Source organism: Gopherus evgoodei, chromosome 2, assembly GCF_007399415.2.
Source record: "Gopherus evgoodei ecotype Sinaloan lineage chromosome 2, rGopEvg1_v1.p, whole genome shotgun sequence".
Lineage (NCBI taxonomy): Eukaryota > Metazoa > Chordata > Testudines > Testudinidae > Gopherus > Gopherus evgoodei.
The window spans coordinates 92,823,235-92,847,955 of NC_044323.1; the positions used below are offsets into that span (position 1 = coordinate 92,823,235).

The following is a 24,721-nucleotide window of genomic DNA, read 5'->3' on the forward strand; positions in this document are numbered from 1 at the left end:
TGCAGCTAAAAATTGCAGTGTAGATGTTTAGGCTTGAGCTGGAGCACAAGCTCTAAAACCCAGTGACGGAGGTGGTCTAAGAGCCCAGGCTCCAGTCAGAGCCAGATTCTCTACACTGCAGTTTTTAGCACCAAATCCCGAGACCATGAGCCCAAGTCAATTGACCTAGTCTCAGAGACTTGGTGCCACAGGATTTTTATTACAGTGTAGATGTACCTGAAGGGAAGAGTATTAAAGATTCCACAAACCTTTTAATATGACCTCTCTTTAAACATCACTAGACTATTTTATCAGAAGATAAACATGCACTGAACTAACTGTTTATGCTATTTAAGAACCTTGGTTATCACCTTTAAAAAGAGAGCTAGAAAAGTAATCTTTAAGCCTTTTCCACACTAAAAAACTGAACCATTTTGAATTTTTTTAAATCAATTATTCACCTGTAGTGGAGTGGTCACCGAGTTCCGGCCCTGAAGGGGTTAAAGCAGCCCTGGAGAGAGCTGCAGCTGGAAAAGGTAGGCTGATGGGGAAAGCAGCCACAGCTCTGGCCAGCTTATCAGGTCCCAGCTGGCCCTTATAAGACGGCAGTGGGCCAGAAGCTAATACACACACTCTCTCTAGCTTCTTGAGAGGGAAGGACCTGGCTGCCTCAGAGTTGAGTAGGGTACCTGAGGTGGAGCAGTGCTAGGAAAGGGCAGAGGGACCTGGGAGCTCCAGCCAGGAAAAACCGCAGGCTGCAGGCCTTTCTAAAAGGGCCAAATAGGCAGTGGGACTGCAGAGGGGCAGCCTAGAGAGAGGCAAAGGTAGCAGGTCCTAACCCCCTTGCTGATGAGAGTGGTTTACAGATTGCAGTCAGCCCCAGGGAGCAGGGGCTAGATGATGACTGCCAGTGAGGGCCGCCACCAGCCCAGAAAGCAGGTGCTTGGGGCTGACAATGGAGGGGGGGGGCACGTCCCGCTCTTTGTCGGCAGTTCAGCGGCAGGTCCCTCACTCCCTCTTGGAGAGAAGGACTTGCCGCCGAAGACCGAAGTGGATTTTTTATCTTTTTGTTGCTTGGGGTGGCAAAAACCCTGAAGCCAGCCCTGCTGGCAGTAGTCACTGAGGCAAAGTGGGTTTAGAGGGTTGGGGGTTCCCCTGGAAGGGGAGACCCAGAGCAAGGGGGTACTGTGGTGGGCAGAACCTCTGGGCAAAGGGAACTGGGGTCTGGGAGGGACACAGGGCCAGCGGCAGTGAGACACCGCCCTGCAGAGGGTGCTCTGGGCTGGAAAGAGCTAATTCCTGAGACAGCCAGCAGGAGGTGCTGCGCTGGTGAGTCATCGCTCCGCTACATTACCTTAAAATGATATAAAAACATACAAGATATGTTCTATTGCAGATTCAGCTGATACAACTTTGGGGAAACTGTTGCTGAACATCATTTTGGGAAATTACAGTAAATATATTAACATGTATCCCTCAATGACAAATATCAATTAAGAAATTAGCAAGGATGTTGCATCCTAAAATTCGTTGATCATGTGTTTGGCAAATGTAATGCAATGTTATGCATAATGCTGAACACTTCTGAAAATTAAGTCACTTAAATGCTGCAAAAAGTATTTAGGAGCCTAACTTCAGTCAATCACTTCTGAAAAGCTTGATTATGAAGCATTACTAATAACGGAGCTCCCAACAGAACTCAGCTATCAACTCTTTGCTGAGGAATAGAGAGAATGTTGCTGCTTGTTTCCAAATCCTGGAGTGGATTAGCGAAGTGCCAATTAGTGAACTTCTGCTGTGTCTCCTGAGTTATTTTTAAATAATTCTCCCTCTGTATTAATTTTGTCTCTCCAGGAATAGAGCTGAGACAAAAAAATTTGCAAAAAAATCAATTTTTTCTCATTTCATAAATTTTTTCAAAATTGTTGCTTGTTATAAATAGGATAAAACACAACCAAAAATATTTTTTTAAAAGTCTGAATGATAAAGGATAAAAATATTATTTGATCCCTGAGTTTGTGTAAGTGCATGAAATAATAAATACTGAACTAGACCAAAGAAGAGTTCCACGTTAAAATCACTATCTGTCTGCTTGTTTCATATGGCTGACAGTAAACAATACATTTTTTTAAACAGTATATTGAATTTACTAGTTATCACAAGAAGTGAGAAGGTTCAAAACACTCTTACTGCCTCTAATCTCTGTCTCCTGTTTGTCACTGTGGGACACAACCAGGAGAATAAGTTTCCCAACCCAGCTAACTGCCAAAGAAGTATTCTCTGCAGAACGAGGTAACATTCTCATTTTATAAATGTGCATCACAAAGAAGAAATGGAAGGTTGTCGATATTTCAGTAGTTTCAAAGGTACCCAAATGGGCACCATGTATCTTGTGCATTCTCTATTTGTTCCAACACTTAATTAGAGGTGAAAAATTAGAGACTATTTAACAAAATAGTTGTCCTTTACTCCACAAAATATATTGGGTGGAATTTTTAAAGCCAGCAAGAAGGGATTTAAGTGCCCAAATCTCTTTGATAGTCAGGCTTCTTTGATAATGTCAGCCATTGTCTGTAGTCAACTGAGACACAAATAGATTAATAAATACTAAGGCCTTGCTCCTACGAAGTCTTACACATGTGCTTAATTTTATGCATTGTGAGTTGCCCCACTGATGTCAAAGCTCGTGAAGGATCCTTTTCTAAAATGATTTCAGCTTATTTTTGTGCTGTCTGGCTATTCTAGAGTTTCCTGAAAAACACCCAGGATTACAGGATTGGGCTTGAACATTAGGTTTACCAAATGATTTATTCACTCAGTCTTGTATGTATTCAAAAAAACTCTACATATCTTCCTCCCCAGTGTTGTTGTGTTTTGCAAAAACTAATGATTATTTCTGGCATTTCTGATTAAATGTTTTTAGAAATTAGAGTCCCATTTACATGTTGACACTTTTGCAAACACACACAGTTTTTTGTATTTGCACATGGTTAGATCGGTTTGTATCCAATCTAAAATCTGAATTTTGTACATATCTATGCAGCCTGTGTGTTTGCATAAGTGAATGTGCAGATGCATGAGCAAAATCAGTTTTAAATTTCTGGCCTCACTTTAGCGCTGCTCTAAAATCTCTTGAGGCCAATGGGATTTTTATTATTTGACTTCAATGGGCTTTAGATAAGACACTTTAAGAAGATCAGACCTTAATTTCCAAGTCAATTATAGTTTCCAATGTGGAGCTACTTGTTGTTTTGTTCCAACTTAAATTTTCAAAACACCTCACTTGTCTAACTTATTCAAGTTGAACTTTTAACAAGGGAGGTGCATTGTAAGAGAATATACTTGATATATTTTTATTATTTAAGTATCACTTCTCTTATTTAAGATGGCAATTGACTTTGTGCCTTTTGGTTTCATTCCTTGCTCAAAAGAAATTCCTATTAGTTTCAATGGGAGGTTTTCTAAAGTGGGGATTGCAGAGATATGTTGTAATTGACTCACTGCTAACTATTTTTGTGTGTTTACAATCTGCATGGCACTTATAAGTAAACTATCATACGTAAATAATGCTGATGTTCTATTTGAGAACAAAGTCCATTATGACATCAGAATATATTAAAAATAAGTAAATGGTGTGCTTGTAATTTTAATTTTGCATTATGTGCTTGGTCTAGCAAAGTGCCGAATGCTCTTATGAAGTTCTGAACGCTTCTCATTTCCCATTGAAACCGTCAGACATTGAGAGTGCTCAGCACATGGTGTTATTTACACCCCAAAGAAAAAAGGATTGTTATGACATTTCTCTGTTGCTGGCCAGTGACTTATAATTTCATTAACATTAGTGTTGTTAATAAATTATTACACCTGTAATAAAATTTTAATCAGGATACATTTCTTGCATTGAGATAAATTATTGAACTTAATTTGATAGATTTTATCATTATGAAATATTTAATATAATTTATCTGAAAACTTACTAGTTATGACAAGTTTTGTGCCGGTTCCAAAGATTTTCACAGCGTTCAAATTTTCTACAAAAACTGCCCAAGATATTTCTGTTCAGAGGGATCAGATCTGAACAAATATTGCTAAATAGGGACAACTGAGAGCCAGTTAATTCTACCAAAGAATTCAGTGTATTTTTCAGAGTGAGCTTACACTGGTATTTTCAAATACTGTATATTAATATTAATTTGGTAGATTTTAAATTCTGTTTAACAGAAAATCATTCGTTTCACTGACAGAGAGGATCTGTTTGACAGTTGAGACCTAATGTTGGACTCATATTATTTTCTCTTATCTAGTCGATTGATGGAAATGGTATTACAGTTAAATTTCAGTGTTTTTTCCCCCTGTACTGTCAGAGTGGTTGAATGGTTCCATTTTAAAAATATCAATATAAATAAACATATAATTAGAAAAAAAATACTCATTCTATAGTATACTGTGACCTATCCCCTTCTCTCAAGATGTTTCATGACATTTTTCCACCCACCTAGCACTATTTTAAATGGTTTCCTGAATGGTTTCAAATGTAAAACTGCCTAATACAATTTTGCTTTCCTGTGCACTATAATTAAAAGGAATCTTAAAAGGCCTGTAGGCTTGAGGATTGGTTATATCCCTTCTGAAGTCTCAATGAATAAGGAGAGAGATACTCTGAGATGCATATTTTAGCAACCGACATATAGCTAGCCCTATGGAACATTATGTAACGGGGCAAATCCCAGTTTGACTTTCTATAGCACATGTTGCGTAGAGTCTCGCTGATGTAGACAAACTACAAAATATGTTGGGCCAAATTCTCGACTGAGCAGACATAGAGTTCTACTGATGTAACCAGAGGAGAATTTGATTAAGAAGTTAGAATATCTTCCTTCATATTGATTGTTTTTGTTGTTGAGAACAATCACTCATTTAATTGTTGCAAAATTTGGAAAATTCCGTGTCTTCTGACAACAGAATTTCAATATATCAGGGAAGAAACCCGCTCTCGCATGCAGTGTGACTAAGTGAATCAAGAACTGACAGGGACTCTGATCCTGAGGTAACCGAGGAGCCTCAACTCCCATTGAAATCAACAGCTAATAACAACCTCTCAGGACTGGGCTCACAGTGCATGTTACAGGCTCAATCTTATACTTATTAAAAATATGGGGTATTTTGATGCTGGATCAGGCCCTTTTATCCCTGCACCCGTCCACTCTTATATGATGATATTTATGTTTTAGTATGAATTTGAATTGATTTTGTGCAATAGAAAATTACCATACTAATCACATATACAATATTCACAAATATTGGCACTCTTGGTTGCCATGCACATCCTTTCTCGCAGACCTTACACGTGCTCCTATGTCCTTAACAAGAGAGAAAAAAATAAGATGAAATCCAGGCTTCATTCAAGCCAATGTCAAAATTCCCATTGACTTCAACAGGGCTGGGATTTCACCTCTAACATCTTACATCTCCTGACTAATACATACTTGTGATATGAGAGGCTAAATCCTGGTCACCACAATAAAGGAGGTTTCTCTAGGAGAACTACATGATGGACGGGAAGATAAAATCTTTCCCCCAACCTAGCCAGAGCATCATAGGCCGGGAGCTTTAATAATGTCCATGCAGTTGACCCTTCACTGATCTCCCTAATCACAGACCCACTGGCTATTCCATGCCCTCACCACTCTCCTATCCCTGATCCCCACTGTTCTTTTTTGGCTTGCACCTCAGACTGAATGGAACTGTGGATGTTCTTCCTGTCTGGGGCATTGATCCCAACACAAGAGAACAACCCAGCTTTGACTCAGGGTGAGCAAAAAAAATTCTATGTCAATAATTAATAGTCAATGTGATCACTAATCCATTTTACTTTGAATTCTGTACATTAGCCTCACATTTAGATAAAGGACATTTATTCTTCTACTGTAGATTGCATATCACGTTTCCATTGTCTGTTATCCTTTTTGAATAAATAGTGCTCTGCAGTCTCTAATTTTATATTATCACAAATAACTTTTTCTCAATGTTACTATAGAACTTACTTGAAACAACGAGCTTTGTGCCAGAGCCGAAGACTTTGATATCATAGTTCTCACTGTGTTCGTGAGCTTTGCAAAAACTCATGGGCCAGATCTTCTGCTGCTGGAAATGAAAGGAGTTCCATGGAGGGTCTGGCCCATATAGCTTCCATATGGCCCAATATAGCTTCATATTATTTGATGTGCAATTGTGAACAGAAGTTGATAGAATCTCTTTAATATACTAGACTTCTGATTTAAATGGCTTTTCCTTACAAAATGGCAAATGCTTGATCATGTATTCCTCGGACACTCCAACTCCAATAGATTGCATTGGATGTTTGGAGTACTCTAGAAGCAGAAATGCAAAATAAGTTAAAAACTTCAAATGCGTTCTACATTCCTAAGGCTTAGAATTTCCTCAGCCTCACTTGAAATTTCTATTTTTCTTTTAAAGTGAATGTAGTACTTGTGAAAGGTGCCAAATGGACAGCACTGGAAACTACCTATATGGAAAATATGTCAGCATTCTACAATAGTCATCCAGTGCTTAGTAATGCTATTGTAAATTGTGATGGGTGATTTTGGGCTATTACTGGAAAATCTATTTTTTTTAATCCTGGATTCATCAAGTGGTCCTAACAGTGTATTTGAAATCTGTTTGCAAAGGTCACCTCTAAAGGATGAGATGGTAAATTATTCTTTATATCCCTTAAATTCTTGGTATTTCTGCTAAAAGTACCAGCAGCAGTGCCTATCATGATGAAGTTTTTTAAGGAGAACAGCTGTCCCCTGAAGATTCTTTGATCACAACTGCGCATCACTTTCTGCCATAAATTTGGATTTGGTCTTTTAGGGCCAATGGGGTTTGGATCAGATACTTACATATTTTTTCTGTAAAGAGTTTGTTATATTTAGTTGGTAATGTCAAAAATCAATACCTAGAACTATTTCAAAAGGCAGGAATCTGATTTAAACCAACCCTAGACTACTTGAGAATCTTATCATCAAAATAATTATCAGTAATAGTAGCTCCTTTGTACTTTATAACTAATGATCTATACTGATCACTCCGTTCTTAATGCACTTTGTTTTATAAAAAAACAAGTAACTTCCGTCATATAATGTGAGATATGATCTTTGGGTCTAGCTTTTAATAAGCATGCCAAATATTTTTGAATTTATTTCTGCTATGAAACTTAATGTAAAATATTGGTGAATTATTTTTCTTATTTTAAAATAAAATGACCAAGTGCTTCTGAAAGTTGCCATATGGATAGCATTGTAGACTGAATCCCTTTCTACATAGGATAGATACAACAGAGGCAGGGGCAGAGGAAGCTTCTGCACACCATCCCACCAAGCCATGTCAATTTTGTCCTGAAAGGACCACCTTTAGAGATGAGAGGGAATAGTTCAGTCTCCTCATTCAATTCAATCTTTGGCTTCTGCACAGAGCCTGCCAGTTTTTTCCCCTATAATATTGTGTTCAGAAGAATCTAGTTAATACCATTTTAATGTAAACTACTTTATTGATGAATAGATGTACCTTAATGGATACAATATGAGAAGCACCATTATTCCTATGTCATGCTCGTTGAAAGCATTAAGCTTGGTTCTGTTTCCAAATCTTTTTAGTCATCTATTCCACTAAGCAAGAATTCTGAAGAATTCTGGTAGGTCCTGACCCTGCTCTCATTTACACTGGTGTAAATCTGGAGTAACTCCATTTTAAATGAATGGAGGGAAATCAGTTTAAAAAGAGGAATGACGAGTGTGAGAGCAAAATCAGAACTGCTAAGTATATATAACTTCACAAGCAATTTCTGCTTGTTCAATATGCTTGTGAATAATGTTGTCCCTGCTAAGAAGTATGGTTATACAACATGGGTAAAATGCTGGCCGAAAAGTCATTACCATTGAGTTCTGTAGAGTCTTGATTTCATCTTATCTTCTTAGAACAGAAAAGCCCGGACTCTCATAATTCTGGAGTTAACTTCAGACTAGCGCACCCAGCCACAATTGCCACTGATTTTACTTAGAATTGTGCCAAGATCTGAATATTTCCAAGATCTTAGTGTTATTTTTTTCTTAGGAGGAATTTATTTACCCAATATTTGATATTTCTCTTTGAGAAGATATTTTGTTGCTAAAATATTTAATTGTATTGTACAGTTTTAATACACTAATAAATCAATTGAGCAACCACAATCTACACACATTACAGACTTGCTTATCCATTTCTTACACAGTCAAAACACCTGGTAAATCTGTGGGAGTTTTGTCCATAGAATATTCACTTAAAGCAACATGCTGACCCTGATCTGGTATGCTTAGAATGAATTATGGTAGCGTATTCATTTTAATCAGCAGTATTACAAAAATTTACCTTTACTCAAGAGCTATAGGGGTACCGAAGTAAACTTGATTGTGAATTAAGGTATAAAAGAGACTGGCAATTCTTGTTGATTTATATAAATGTGCAGAGCATGAGTCTGAAGGGTAAGGACCTGATTTTCCTTTGTCCTGTGTTTGTGCAGTCAGTTAAACCAATGCAAACTGAGTGTAACATGCAACTTAATCAGAATGGGAGCATTTCCCATCGATTTTTCAGGAGCATAAATGGTTTCCAAGAGCAAGTCAAAGAAGACTCAGGCCCCAAGTATATGTTGTGAAACACCATTAAGAACACTTGCAAGTATCAGTTTGCGGCAATGCCAAGGTACTTCACACAAGACGACAATCTCTAGGGCCAAATTCTTTCACTTACACTGTTATAACAAAAGGAATTCAGCTATGAAGTTGCTGACTACTTCAGAGATTGCTTCTTTTGTTTTAATTGAGAAGCACAACGTTACTTATTTCACAGTTTAGTTTTATGCATGTTTATGAATTTTAGTGAAAGAATTTGAGTAATATCAAAGCGAACATGAATTTTTGCCTCTGGACCAAGGACCAACATGCTTATGGTGGCACATCCTCTAAAAAAGTCACTAAACAGCTGATCTTTAGAAAGATTAATTAACTTGAAAAAATCTACTTTAAATCTATCAGTAAATATTGCAGGTTTGCTCTGGGATTGAAAAGTTGATGTATTCGGAATCAGACCCTATGAGGTGCTAACAACCCTGACCTGCACTGAAGTCTACAGGAATTGAGGGTGTTCAGCACCTCACATTAAGTGCTCAGTACTTCACAAGATCGAGCTTACAGTTGTTGACCTTACCTGTGATAAAAAGCTTTTCTATGATCACAATAAGCCTGTTTATCTTTGCGTTACTGTAATTGCCACATAACTCACCTGTTACAATGAGCTTGGTACCAGAGCCAAATACTTTGATGTAGTAGCCACTAGAAGTATCACAGTGAGCAAATCCTTTACAAAATACTGTACAGATCTAGTATATTTATACTGATGAACTGGTAGTTGTTGTTTTAAAAAAAATCTGATTTGCTATTTAAATTTCTTTCTGTCTTTGCAATAAAATAATAAAAAAGGAAAGTGCATGTAAAATAATATGAAAATCACGGGGAAGATTTTCAAAGGGACACTTAGACATCTAACTATCATTCCTGGGCACCTATGTGCCATTGAAAATCTGTCCCTGAAATTAATCTGATTCAATATGGTTTACATTAGCTGTTTCTAATATCTTGTGGAAAGGAACAAATTACTTTTTAAATTGGGGTCCACAGGCTGAGGTTATAAAATTAAGCCTGTATGCTGGCATCATTCCATGATAGTGCTCCAAATGATAACAATAGATTGAGGGTAGAATATAGCTCTTAAATTGGGCATATTCATGAGAATTAGTTTGGTTAATTTCTGCTATTTGTTGTAATCAGAAATATTCCCTAACAGAAAAAATTTGCTCTTCAGAAATATTTGTTTGTGTCAGGGACTAGGCACCCAGCAAGGACCATTTAGCTATATCTAGAAGGAAGAATAAGCCTAATTAAAGACACAGTATTCTCTCAATCCCCTTAAATCCAAACATGGCTAAAACATTCTAATAATTGGAAATCATCTTTAAAAAATAAATTGGAGAATCATATTATTGGATCAATTATCATAGTTTTTTAAAAGGATTATATCTATTCCATATATCTTATGTTTATGTAAAAATAAGCAAACCTTTCTTTCTCATTACTGTCTGGAAACCAGAAGATTTACTGCATTTTGGCCTTGCTTTGGCCAAAAAGCTAAGCATATGCTTTAATACCTTGCTGAATAGGAATGCACACATGCTTAAGTGCCTTCCTGATGTGGAGCCTTTTTTAGAAAAGAAAACACATTTGCATTATTTTTACTGTAAATATACCCTTTAATGCTACCTAAGGGCCAGATCCTCCAAGTGCTGATCATCCTCAATTCTTATTTAAATCAATGAGCACTGAAGAAGCTCAACAACTCATATGATGGGCTGCTAAATATACGGTATTGTATAAAAACCCATAAATTCTATATTTCACATTTACTGATAACAATAAGGGGTTCTACTTCTGAATATATTTGCATAATCATATCAGTGTTACACTGCTAAACAATGTCTCCAAACAATTTACATCATTCTCATTGATTGCACAAGTGTAACTGGTTCATTCTGAATTAGAGACACTATCATGGGTGAAATCTTGACCCCATTGATATCAATTGGAATTTTGCCTTTAACTTCAATGGAATCAGGATTTTACCTTATATATTTATGATTAGCTTGATTTTGTCCTGGATAACAAACACAGTAAATGCCCAGAGTATATGTATGCTTTGAAAACATTTTGAGAAACTTACTTGAAACCACTAGTTTGGTGCCCGAGCCAAAGTACTTTACTCCATACTCACATCATTGAAATCCTCTACAAAAACTAATGAATTAACGAGTTATGAATTTTATCAGACTAAAATTCTGAAGTTTCTATTTTTAATACAAAGTCCCCAATCTGAAAAAGACTTGCTATCGGCAAGTTGTGTGAGTACTAAACCATGTTTAAACATTTTGTGAAGTCCTGTTCCTTTTTGCTACCAAAAATGTTTTTTGCTCCTTAATATAAATCAGTGCATGGCTGATTGAGTGGAGTGAATTACTCCAGTTCCAGCAGTTCCATTAATTTTAGTGGATGAGCGGGATTTAGTCCTCTGATCTCCAATGTGCCCAGATAGGAAGAATGGTCTTGTGGTTAAAGCTTCACAGTGGGACTCAGTGAGATTTGCCTTTTTTTCTGGCTCTCCCTCTCTGTCCTTAGTCAAATCACAATCTCTGTGCTTCACTGTACATTTTAACATGCTCTTACTGTATAGTTTAGAAAATGACATTTACTAGACAATGTATTATGAATACTGTTATGTACTCAGCATTAACTAGCACTTATATTATTGATTGGACTGTTTCTATAGCTTTAATCCGATAAAGAATATTATACACAAAAGGGAAAAGATACTTTCAATAAAAACACATACTCAAAAACTGAAGACTGTTGTACCTCATGCTTTTTTACTCCTTTTCTCAACGTACACTGATATAGCACTAATAATAACAAACTCACACTTGCTAAATTGAAACCTGTGCTGTGAATTTTACACTTGCTGGCATTTGGACTATGTCAATGGAGTTGCAAAAGAGATTATTTTGGCCCAATATTTTAAATGTAACACTCTGAATTTCCCTCTTTCCTGATTCTTAACAGCCATTGAGTGAATATTCCAGCCTTTTACACTTGTACTCAGTTTACTAATTAGGACCAAAACTCCCCTCAGCCAATCCACTGGTGCCCTTGGCAGTCCCACATTCAGATCAAGAGCAATACACAGCTTATGTGCAAATTCCTTTTTTTATATTCAATTATTCAGTGCAATTTTTCTGTCCTTTATTTTTCTCTTGGTAAATAGAATCAATCAAGGATAAAAATACTTACTGGAAACAACTAGCTTGGTTCCTGTGCCAAAGTACTTGATCCAGATGGAAGTATCACGTTGACTTTTCGTTTTACAATAAGCTGTGGTACTTTACTTATGCTGCTGTGTCTTTGCTCAAATAACCAGGCACTCTAACCAGTAGCTGGGAAATTACTTCTAATGAAATATTCCTGTTTTCTTGACTGCATGGAGAATTTAACAAATTTCACATTTCTGTGCCACCATAAAGCTGATACATAAATTCTCTTCCCAGTGATTCTATTTGCATGTCCTTGCAACTTTTCAGTTAACGAATGATCACTCCTTAAAATGGAAACTAGATGACGGCTTCTATTTGATTTTAATATTGGAAACAGACTGTTGGATCAGGCGGTTTTCAAACATTTTCATCGTGTGGTCCACATATTAAAAGAGAGATTGTCTCATCCACTACAACCCCTCTCCCATTCCCAGTAGCACTGACCACCTCCTTCTCCCATCCGCAATCACATCACATCTCTGTAGCAATTGCTTTTATGGAAAAATGATACCTGGAGAGAATTTAATTCTTAGCTGTATTACTGAAATGTAATAGATGGTAATGAGGAGGAACCAGCATTATGTGACTAGCCAGCTTTCTAGAGACTAGCACAAAGAGCTCCATAGACTGCAGCTGGGAGCCTGTACCCTAGATACTTATTCTGTTGTATGTTGGGATTGTTGTAGTTTGTGGGTTACCAATTTACTGGTATCTTTTTATATAGCTGCTGGGGAGGGGAAAAAATTTTCCTCTGCATACACAGCTGTTTTAAAACAGAACAGAGATAACATCTGAGAAAGCTCACCTCATTTCAGACAAAAGGTGTGGATGCCAGTCTAGGAATTGGAAGGGAGCTAACCAGAGTATTTGATCTCTCTCACAGACACAGACATCCCCACCGCACTCACCTGCAGAATAATTCTGGGAAATCACTGACAGTGAGTACGGAAAATTGAAAAGGAACAGACAGAGACAGGTTCCTCCAAAATGTGCAGGTGGTTGTTTCAAAGGGCTTGTTTACTACCCAAGAGTTTATTGGGAATATCTCCCAGCATTGCAATAGTGCTGCTGAATCTTCACTGGTGTAGTGAGGGCAATAGCATTCACTGGCATGTTACCACCATGTCGTCTTGACCTGCTCTGAACAGGATTAAGTGATCCTAGCACTGCTGCACTTGGTGTCCTTGGTGGGGCTGTACTGATGTTACTGCAAGAGCGGGAGGTTTCACAGAATACATCCATTATTTCATTCTTGTTTAATTTTATGCATGTTTATAAATTTTAGTTAAAGAACTTGAGTAATATCAAAGCTAAGACAAATTTTTGCAACTGGACGAAGGACCAGCATGCTTATGACACATCCTCAGTTCTTCAAAAGTTCGAGCTTACAATTGTTGACCTTACTTGTGATAAAAAGCTTTTCTATGACCACAATAAGCCTCTTTATCTTTGCATTACTGTAATTACCACATGACTTACCTGTTACAATGAGCTTGGTACCGGAGCCAAATACTTTGATGAGAACACCACTAGTAGTAATAAGTATCACAGTGAGCAAATCCTTTGCAAAAATCTAGAGTGAGTATCTTGTTGTTGATGAACAAGTAGTTATTACTTTAAAATAAATCTGATTTGCTATATAAATTGCTTTCAGACCTTACAATAAAATAGTAAAGAAGGAGAGTACATGTAAAATAATATGAAAACTGTGGGGGAGATTTTCAAAGACACAAAAGGTATGATGGTATCTAACAATCATTGAGTTTCAATGGGCAATTGGCACATAAATGCCATTGATAAAATGGGTTAGATTAAGAGTGTTGAATATTTTGTGGAAAGGAACAAATATTGTAATTTGTGGTGCACAGGCTGAGGTTAGAAAATTAAGCCTGTACACTGCCATCATTCCATAATGGATCTCCCAATGATAACAATAGATTGAGGGTAGAATATAGCCTTTAAAATGGGTATATTCATGGGGAAAATTCTGGCTAATTCCTGCTAGTTGGTCTAATCAGGAATATTCCCAACAGAAAACATTTGCTCTTCAGCAATATTTGTGCAGCACAGAGATTAGGCCCCCAGCAAGGTGATTTAGCAGGATATAGAGGGAAGAATACGCTTAAAGGCACAGAATACTCTGACCCTCCTTAAATCCAAACATGACTAAAACATTTGAACAATTGAAAATATCTTTAAAAATATCTGTCTATCTCTATCACATACTCGATCTTTATGTAATAAATAAGCAAACCCCTTTATTCCTGATTTCTGGATGGAATCAAGAAGATTTTACTGCATTTTGGCCTTAAAGTTAAACACATGCTCAAATTCTTTGCTGAATAGGAATAGAAACATGCTTAAGTTCCTTACTGAACTGGAGTCTTTATTAAAAAAAAACACAATTGCATACATTTATTGTTACTATAAATGTACTCCTTAATGCTATCTAAGGGCCACATTCTGCAAGTGCTGAGCATCCTCAACTCCCAATTAAATTAATGAGCATTGAAGTACCTCAACACCTCATAAGACTGGGTGCTAAATATACTACATTGTATAAAAAACATAAATTTTACATTTCACATTTACTGCTAACAATGGGCTTAGTTTGACCTCTGAATAGTTTTGCATAATCATCTCACAGTCTTACAATGCTAAACAAGATCTCCAAACACTTTACATTCTCCTAAGTGAAGTGTTTCTGATTCTTTCTGATTTAGAGAGCCTAGTATGTGAAATCCTGACCCTAATGAAGTCAATTGGAGTTTTGCCTTTGATTTCAGTGGAATCAGGATTTCACCTAGTATATTTATGAATAGCTTGATTTTGTCCTGGATAACAAGCATAGTAGATGCCCAGGGTAGATGTATGCTTTGAAAACATTTTGAGAAACTTACTTGAAATCATCAGTTTGGTGCCAGAGCCAAAGTACTTTATTCCATAATTCAAATCTTCTACAAAAACTAATGAATCTTCAAAATATGAATTCAAATTCTGCAGTTCATATTTTAAATACAAAGTCCATAATCTAAACAAGAGTTGCTATGGGCCAGGACGTTAGGTGAGTATTAAACTGAGTTTATGCACTTTGTACATTCCTGTGCCTTTTTCTACCAAAAATGTTTTCTGCTCCTTGACATACATCACTCAAATTGATTGGGGTGAATTTCTGGTCACCACGCAATTCCATTAATTTCAGTGGATGAGCAGGATTTAGTCCAGTGATCTCCAATGTGCCTGGATAGGAAGGATGGTCTTGTGGTTAAAGCACCAGAGTGGAACTGAGGAGATTTGGCTCCACGTGTGATCTTGGGCAAATCACAACCTCTGTGCTTCACTTTACATTGTAACATGCTCTTATATGTACTCAACATTGTTAATTCACACATATATTATTGATTGGACTGTTTTTCTGTGGCTTAAATGCTATAAAATATACATAAAAGGGAAAATTACGTTCATAAAACCAAGTACCGAGAGCCTGAACACTGTTTCATCTCAGACAATTTTCCTTCATTAGTCATCAAACACTGATATAGCCCTAACAATAACAAAAGTTTTAATAATCTCACATCTGCTAAACTGAAACCTGTGCTGTAAATTTTACACTTGCTGGCATTTGGACTCTTTCAATGGAGTTGAATGAGAGATGAACTTGGCCTAATATTTTAAATTTGAAGTTCTCCATTTCCCTCCTTCCTGATACTTAGCAGCTATTCAGTAAATATTCCAGCCTTTTACTCTTGTATTCACTTTACTCATTAGGACCAAATACTCTCTTCAGTCAATCCATTGGTGCCCTTGGGAGTTCCAGTTCAGATCAAGAGCAATGCACGGCTTATGTAGAAATTCCTTGTCTAAAATTCATTTATTCAGTACAATTTTTTGTCCTTTGTTTTTCTTTTGCTAAATAGATTCAATCAAGAATAAAAATACTTACCAGAAACAACTAATTTGGTTCCTGTGCCAAAGAACTTGATCCTGCTTGAAGTATCACGTTGACTTTTCATTTTACAAGAAGCTGTGGTGCTTTACTTATGCTGCTATCTCTTTGCTCAAATAACCAGGCACTGTAACCAGTAGCTGGGAAAAAAAACTTCTAATGAAGTATTCCTAGTTTCTTGACTGCTTGGAGAATTTAACTAATTTCACATTTTTGTGACATCATAAAGCTGACACATAAATTCTCTTCACCGTGATTCTATTTGCATGTTCTTGCAAATGGATCCTCATTGCTTAAATGAATCCTCATTCCTTAAAATAGAAATTAGATGACAGCTTCTATTTGATAATGGTTTAAATAGAACCTTGGATCAGGTGGTTCTCAAACTTTTTCATTGTGTGGTCCATATATTAAAAAAGAGATTGTGTCATAGACTACAGTATCCCATTCACAGTAACATTGACCATCTCCTCATTCTATCATAATACCACGAAGAGGCAAGCATATATTTCATATCACCAGCATGTTGGCTTCTGCAACCTAATTTTACTTTCACATCCTTCCTGCTTTGGAGTGAATATTGTCAAGACTAGGGGCTGGTCTGCACTACCACTTAAGTTGATCTAACTTGCGTTGTTGGGGTATGAAAAAGTCACCTCCTTGAGCAATGCAAGTGACAGCAACCTAAATGCTGTCCACACCAGCACTATGTCAGCATTTAGCACCGACATGGCTTTCGCCTCTCACAGAGATGGAGTAATTATGCCAAAGGGAGAGCTCTTTCCCATCGGTATAGAGTGTCTTCACCAGACACACTCTAGCAGTGCAGGTGCATCGGAGCATCTGTGCTGATGTAGTGCTTCTAGTGTAGACTAGCCCTCAGAGAGTTTAGCCTCAGTCTAGGGCTTCTATAAGCAAATATGCCGTTCTAGCAGCCAACACTCATTTGCACAAACTGTTATACATATACAATATTTTGCTGCCATAGGTGATTGTTTACTCTCCAGAGATGGTTGCCTATGCAGATGCTTAAAGTTAAGCATGTTTGTAAGTGTCTGAAAAATCCCCTCCAAATTTGTTTTGGCTCAACCCAAAATAAAACCTATTTTGATTTTTCACACCAAAATGAAAAACTGAAATATTTTCATTTCAGATTAAATGAAGCATTTTGTTCTTGCCAAAGCATACTTTGTTTGTGTTTCATTATGTTTTATTTTGAGGAGTCTTGTACCTTTTCAGTGTGTGTTTGCATTTTTAAATAAATTTGACTAAATTTCAGAACAAAATGTTTCAAAGTGAAAAGTCAAAATGTTTCATTTTGAAAACATTGAAGTGAAATTTCAACTTTAAAAAAAATCATTCTTTCAGCAAAACTATTTGTAAATCCAAACAAATTTGTAAATACTTTCGGTCAAACTGAAACTGCATTTTTGGGAGGGAATAAACTGTATGTCAAAACAACTTTGACCTGCTCTAAAAGGTGTAGTTGTGATTTGTAACAAAATGTAATTCAAAACTGCAGTTCTATGCTGTTGTTCTTCCTGACATATTGCAGAAACCAGTCAGAAGTTTCTGCTGTTGGTTCGAAGTTGAGAGAAGGATAAGGGATGTGTCTGGTTTCATAAACTTGAAAGGCTGTGGCTCAGAATGCAGAGTGGGTTTTTCTACAGGTTGTCTATGGGTTTCTACTATTGTGATATCCCAGGTGGCACAATAATAGATAGCAGCATCCTCTTGGGTTAGTTTTTCTACTCTGAGATTAGAGGTGGACGCAGGAACATCATCACTAGCTTTAAACTTTTCTTTATCAAAGTCTTCATCCATAAAAACTGATCCTGATTTAGTATACAGAATCCTCTTTGGAGCTGCCCTAGGGCTCTGTCGATACCAGTGTATATAATCACTGTCAAAATTAAAGCCTTCGCCAGAAATTTTACACCTCATACGTGCAGTTTTAGTTTCCTCTCTGGTGACAGACAGTGGAGTTTGTATCAGAGTTATTTGCGAATATCCATCTAGAAAGGAAAAAGGAGAAATGATGATATAAACCTGAAGCCAAAGGAATTTGGAATGTCTTGTTGCGGAAGGAACATGTACATTTGGAACAGAACAGAATGGAAAAATGACTTACAAGACCATGTTGAAGTCACAATAAGAACCTGCAGCAGTAACATTCTCACTGGTTGGGTTGAACTTGAAACAGAGGACTCTGAAATAGCCCCTCAGATGGAGAGACAAGGAGAGAGGTGCAGCTGGGGAGAAGAAATGGGTTGTTTAAGCAGGATCCAATGATAGGTCTCCTGCCTGCAGATGTGTGGTGTAGTTTTCAGAAGAGTCAAACTATGTATGTTCTCAGGTGGTCAGAAGCTAAAATCCCAGGAGGGAGGAGGGGGCTGGTGTCTCATCTGTTTTCATAAAGAAACTGAAGGGGTAAAAATGTTTGCAGATCAAGGATTGTGTCCTCCAGATAATGCAGCCACATCTACTAAAACAGAAGTGAATGCAAGTACAGTGAAACTTGTGTAGTTTTTTGCATAGAATCTCATCTGACTTCCATCTGTCAGGTGCTTTATCTTTGGTTTGTTTTACAGGCACAGCAAGCAGGGGCATGCACAGGAATTTAAATTTTGCTTCAGATGTGTAGGTAAAATGTTGCCACAAGGTTTCATTTTAAAGATATAATATAAGCACATACCTATGAGATATTAAATAGCATATGTGACGGAGTGTATACCACACACTGGCAAAGAAAGAGTTAACCTGAGCCACTGCCAGACAGCAATTAGTGCATCCAGTTGCATCTGGAGGGTGGGCCAGGCCTAACTTATGCTCATCTGGGTAGGAGTGGGTGGGTGAATTAAGGATGAAGGCTAGCTGGAAGGAACAGGCTGTCTGTAGCTGCTTGCTACACAGTTCTTGTATTGAAACCCAGAGTACACGGCCTGCTTGCCCATGTTCCCCTAATGGCTGCCAAGGAGGATGGCATAAAAGCCCCCTGAGATAAGGGGTTTAAAGGTTACTGAGCCCCAAGTCATGCTGAAGATCTGTCATAAGGTCATTGACCTGTTGTTTTGTGTGACTGTGTAACCCCAGAAGGGGTGGGAGTGAACATGACCTGGTGGGGGGGCTGAGGCGCAAGGAGCAGACCACAGCAGGGCTGGAGTGGCCGTTGGGAGGGGGCACCAGAGAAGAAGACTTTTCCAGCTACATGGGGGCATTTTGATGGTGAATTTCTCTTTGACAGCATATTCAGTTATTAAGACACATGTACACATTGCACTTTGGAGAATGTGTAAATTATTGTAACCCAGTGGCCAGAGATCATCTGAAGAGTCACTGTACTCTTTTCAGTCTTTGTAGATGAAAACCAACATGAACTTCTTTCCCTACCCCACAAAGAGGTGTTGGGAAGGGGGTTCTAGAGACTACATATAGAACTGATCAGGGTTGGTAGTGGAGGGAATTGTGGGGATAGGTTTGGAGCTGGTAAGAGAGCTTATTCCTCCTGGGCAGGGTGGCTAATATATAATGAATTATTTTAATCTCTCACTGTTCTCCTAACCAACTCAAACCCACCCTCAAATCCATACAACCTCTCTTATAGAACTCCAAATGCACAAGAACTGTCCTCCAAAAAACTCCATTTACTAATGAATTACAAAAAAACTGTGCAGGGACTGGGTAGCAGTTTCTGTATTTAAACAGCCTGTCTTGGAAAGTGTCATCTCTGGATCCATTTGACCTTTAATTCTGCTTGATTGCACTTGCACAAATTATTGACTGGTGCTACCGGGCTACCAGACTGTGCTATGAGAGTCAGGATTTTCCTTCTCTGTATTCCTCCAAATTATCTTAAGAGCCCTTGATAGATACCGTGATCACCTGATTATTGTATATGTTCCAAGAACAAGGATGGTACCACAAATGCTTAGCTATGTGGCATAACCCAGTCCTGCTAGTAGCTAAAAAAGACTCTTTTTCAGCCCAAGTAGAGGGCACTGTGCTTTTTGGGAGTAGAAGGATCTAAAATGTATCCCTGCTGCTGCTGCCAGGGAGTTTCAAGGCAATAGTGAGTAGCATAGCGACAATTTCAGTGGTCATGAATTTCTTACTTTTCATGAAATGATGGAATGAAACTCAGGTCTGCCCAGGACACTTTCCAAATATCAATTAGCCTCATCTGTCTACACTAGACTTTTTTCCTCTAAAATTTCTCTCAGTTGCTACCCCTGGGTCAGTTCCACTGGTGGAAACAAGTATGGGAAGGCTGCTGTAGAAAGGTGCCTGTGGCTGCCAGACCTAGACTAGATCCTGGAACAGACTCTGTGGCCATCTGGGATGGGGAATGGCCTAGGTCCATACTCTGAGGATCTGTTTGGGCCCAGGGAATGAGCTGGAGAGGAAACACCAATGGAGCCAGAGTTGCAGCTGGGAAGTGGCCACTGCTGCTACCTTTGTTGTTACTATGGGGGGAAATTGCAGCATAAGTGCGAGAGATTTCTGGGTTAAAACCAATAGAACTATTGATGTGGAAGATTTTTATGTGCTAAAGGGTGACCTTAGCTTCAGTTGCATGTGGAAGCCATACCAATCCTCTGGTCCCCCTTCCTCCAACCTCCCCTCCATGTGTAATCCAAGTGAGGGGCAGGTGGAGAAGAATTTAAATGTGCAACTATTGATTTGTTCTAGCAACTTTTGTATTGATGGTGGGAGGGAATCAAATCTGAGACTACAAGCTTAGCAAGCTTAAGTACATATTTCCACATATTCTTCTTTCTATAGCTGTCATACTGTAGTATAGTTATTCAATACTAGTATTACAGCGCGATAGCAGGAAGACTGTATTATAATATAGCCCAGTGGCTGTACCATGTGAAAATGTCTTCTGGTAACAATGGCATCTTGTTGTTGTGCATGTATGGCACAATGTCTGTGGGGTTAGGGGTGGAGGCAGTTCCATTGTTTTTGTGCCTTAGTTCAGAATCCTGAAAATGTTTGTCTGAATTTTTTCCCCATTCCCGGTTAGTGATTTTTCTCCTCTGTAAAAAAATTCTTAAGCATCAAGACAGTTAAGGATATTCCTAGATAGGGCAAACTTCCAGCAATCACCCCCGGGGGTGCTGGCACAATTTGTATACAGTCAGGGTGCTGAGAGCCATTGAACCAAACTGTAAAGCCTGCATATAATGGAAACTTCTTCAAGCCAGGGGGTGCAGCAGCATCCCTAGTTCCAGCACTTATGACCACTCTGGTTGCTTACTAGTCCTCTCCATTCATTGATTTGCTATTCAGTCAGCAGGGGAAAAAATGTCATTGTCTTGATAAATAGCCTTCTATCACAGGCATGGAAAACTTGCTTTCTTTTCCAGTCAGGGATTTTCAGCAAAGTAACATCCTCCAAGGATTGTCCCTGCCTGTAATAGTGTTAAAACCAACATTGCTAACAGCTCCCTGGTCTGCGTGTCCCGACCCCTGTATGAAGCCCAAACAATGGTATAAGCATATAGAACGTACAAGAAGGGACCTGATAGGAATGGCTTTCTAAAGATTATCAACCGGAAATGAAGGAGAAAAGGATATCTGACTTCTTCTATGACCGCATCCTGCTTATACTTAATGACATGCTATGCTGTACCTATAAAAGTTAGCTTTTATTACCCCCTTTTAAATCTATACCTGCCATACTTAAAAACATCAGTTGTATGTGATGGTCTTATATCTAGCTCAGAGAAAATGAATATCTACTTGTGCTTTCAAATGATTAAGATTAAGAAGGTAACTGTTTGGGGGGGGGCGGTGCGTGGTTTTTTGTTTGTTTTTTTACACTTTTTGAAAGTCTGTGGCTTAGAATACAGAGTGAGGTTTTTGTACAGCCTGTCTATGGCTTTCTAAAACTGTGCGATCCCAGTAGGCACAGTAATAAGTAGCCATGTCATTGTAGGTTAGTTTGTTTACTGTTAGGGTTGATTTTTCAGTTGTTTTGTCAACGCTAAACTTCTCTTTGTCAAAATTTGATTTTTCAGTTTGTGTCTTAAAGTAGAGTATCCATTCCGGAGCTTCTCCAGGTCTGTGTCTATACCAATGTATATAAGCATCACGAAAATTGATGCCAGAAACTTTACAGTCAATTCTTCCTGTTTTAGTTGGTTTCCTTGTGATGGATAGCTGATCTTGTGTCAGTTGTACTTGTGCAGCTCCATCTACAAAGAAAGGAAGAAAAAAATACCATAAGCATGAATTTGGAGGCTCTCTGGTTGTTGCTCAGTAATCTGCATATTTGTAAAAAACTAGAATGAAAACCAACTTACATGACCAAACTGAAGCCACGATGAGAACCTGCACCAGTAACATTCTCACTGGCTTCAGTTGAGCCTGAATGTCAGAAACAGAAGGCTGCAAGTTAGGAATGCGTATGGAGGGCTGAGTGCCTTTGGTGAGAGGAAGTGACTCACTTAAGTAGCAGCCGAGAAGAGTTCTGTTGGTTGTAGGTCTTTCAGTTCCATGTGAGGTTAATTTGACTGATAGTCATTTAGACAAAAGTGAGCCAGCATGAGTTTCAGCACTAAGTCCAGTATGAAGCAAATACTCTAGTGAACTTAGGACCATATTCATTGTTTCTTAAGAGGATGGACAATGTAGGGTTCATGGTGGGGTCTACTGCATCAATCAACTTTCTTATTTAAGCCTTTATTCAGGAAAGCATCTGCATTAAGCCCATGCTTATTTTTAACTGCTTTGCTGCCTTCCCACTGAAGACAAGTCACTGCCTGTTTCTGTGTTAACGATTATTCTTTCCCTAGAATTAAAGCTTTTAGCAGTATTCCCTGTGTGATACAGGGGACTGTGCCTGTAAGGGCTGAGATTCCCAAACAGAGTCTGGGTGAGGCATTGAACCATTTGTTGCTATGAATAGCCAGTTGGAATCTGACACAGAGAAAAGCAGATCTTCTGCAAGCCCCTTAACACTGAGTGATCACTGAACACCATACTTACCTCCACCCCATACCAGTGGTATTACAGGAGCTGTGATCATGGTACTTGGTTTTTCTGGCTTTGAATCAGGTATGTTATGTGTGTGGTGGCCTAACTACTTCACAATAAAGATTTTTATTAATCGTGTTGCTTTATTTTTTTAAGTCTATATGTGCAGTTTTATTTTCTGCCCTGGTAACGGACAACAGAGCTTGTTTCAGATGTATTTGTGCACATCCATCTAGAAAGCGAACAAGGAAAGAAAACCAAAAATTAACATGAATCGGGAGCATGGTGAGTTGTGACTCAGTAACGTACAACTGTGTAGAAAAGTGTAAAAAAAACATACAAGACAAAACCAAAGCCAGAGTAATAACATGGAGCAGCAACATTTTACAGGTTTTGCTTGGACCTGCATCTTTGAGAACTGTGACTGTTGGAATGGACAGAGAAGTGCATTTGGGGATCGGAAGTGTCTCATTTAGTTAACACGGGATGAGGTTTTGCCGACTGCATATGCAAATTTATGATAAGGTAGAGTTATGGCTGAAACTCATCTGAAGTTACTTTTATCAAAGAGCATTATCTGGCATGAAGCAAACTCTTCCACTGTCTTTAGACCAGTGTAGATTACATCATGGACGTCTGGGTAATGAAGGATTGGTCTCATAATTATTTATATTACAGTGGTTCCAAGAGGCCTCTGTCCAGATGGTGTCCCCATTGTGTTCGGTGCTATACATAGCGACTGTCCCAAAGATCTTCAGTCTAAAAGGGTATTTTCAGCAGCAGAGAATTTTTGGTACTTAACGTTTAAATATATCATGTCCCCCACCTTCCCCAACCAGAGTCATTATTTGCCAGCAGATTTCTTGTAGGATTTGCAGCAGGAATGAGTCTTGAGAAGGATTTGAAGGAGAAGAGGCTAGTGGTTTTGGGGTTTGTGGGGAGGCGGGGGGTTCCACACACACAAGTGGAGGAAGAAAGCACCAAGATGTTTGTGGGCAGGGATGCAAACTTTGTTGCTTGTTTGTACAGTGCTCTGTGCAGTGTGGACCAGATCTGGGACTGGAGTTCCTAGCTATGTCTGTAACTAATACAAAGATGAAGGGACAGGCAGAGCCATGGTGATGGCACAGTGAAGACTAATTTTCTTGGGGGTTATTTTCTTTACCTGTTGAACATGGGAGGTGCTGCCCTGAGTGGTGCTGTTGCCAGTACAGCACTCGGAACCCTTCTGAAGATATTAAGCACTTCCCAGGATCCTGCTCTTACTGAGTTCCCCAGATGTGAAGTAGTGGAATATGACTTCCTACTTCAGTGTGATACTAGCCCTCTGTTCTATAAATAGAGTGATGTGCAGTGGCTAATATATCGGTGTGCTAATGCCCTCTACTGAGATAGGATGGATCTGCAATTGTATATTTGCAGTCAATTTTGTCCTAGTTCTGAAAAAGGGCCAACTGTAAACTGACATTTTTGTTGAATTAATTTGAGTAACCTCAATTTTTCTTATACCCTTGTTTGTTTCCTCGTGAACTAATCCAATCCATGATGTCTTTTCTATATTGTAGCTCCATTGGTTTTCTTGTGTCTTTCTAGCATCATTCAACAAGCTATGCTTCCACTTCTGCCCTTCTTTCAAGTATCATCTGCAATTACAAGCTTTTCCCTTTGGGTTCTGACGAACCTGATCCCATTTATCCTCATTGCTCTAGTAACCCACCTTAGACTATCAAATCATTGGGGCATGGACTCTTATCTGTGATGTTCTCTGAACATTCATGCTAGGATTGAAATTATACAGCATACTATCAGTTCAAGCAGAGTTTAACCTGCTGTCACACCATGTGTTTTCTGCTGAACTGGCT

General features: G+C 38.4%; 1 protein-coding gene across 1 annotated transcript in view; it reads right to left on the bottom strand.

The window, feature by feature from the left end:
* Nucleotides 1–22,286, bottom strand: part of LOC115644971 (immunoglobulin gamma-1 heavy chain-like) — a 63,986-nt gene extending 41,700 nt beyond the window's left edge. The window contains exons 1-3 of the mRNA XM_030549394.1: nucleotides 22,187–22,286; nucleotides 21,774–22,078; nucleotides 10,792–10,825 (exon numbers count right to left, since the gene is read on the bottom strand). Coding sequence (XP_030405254.1) covers nucleotides 10,792–10,825; nucleotides 21,774–22,078; nucleotides 22,187–22,229 — 382 coding nt within the window. The 5' untranslated portion in view covers nucleotides 22,230–22,286. The remainder of the gene's footprint in view (nucleotides 1–10,791; nucleotides 10,826–21,773; nucleotides 22,079–22,186) is intronic.
* Nucleotides 22,287–24,721: the final 2,435 nt, after the last annotated feature.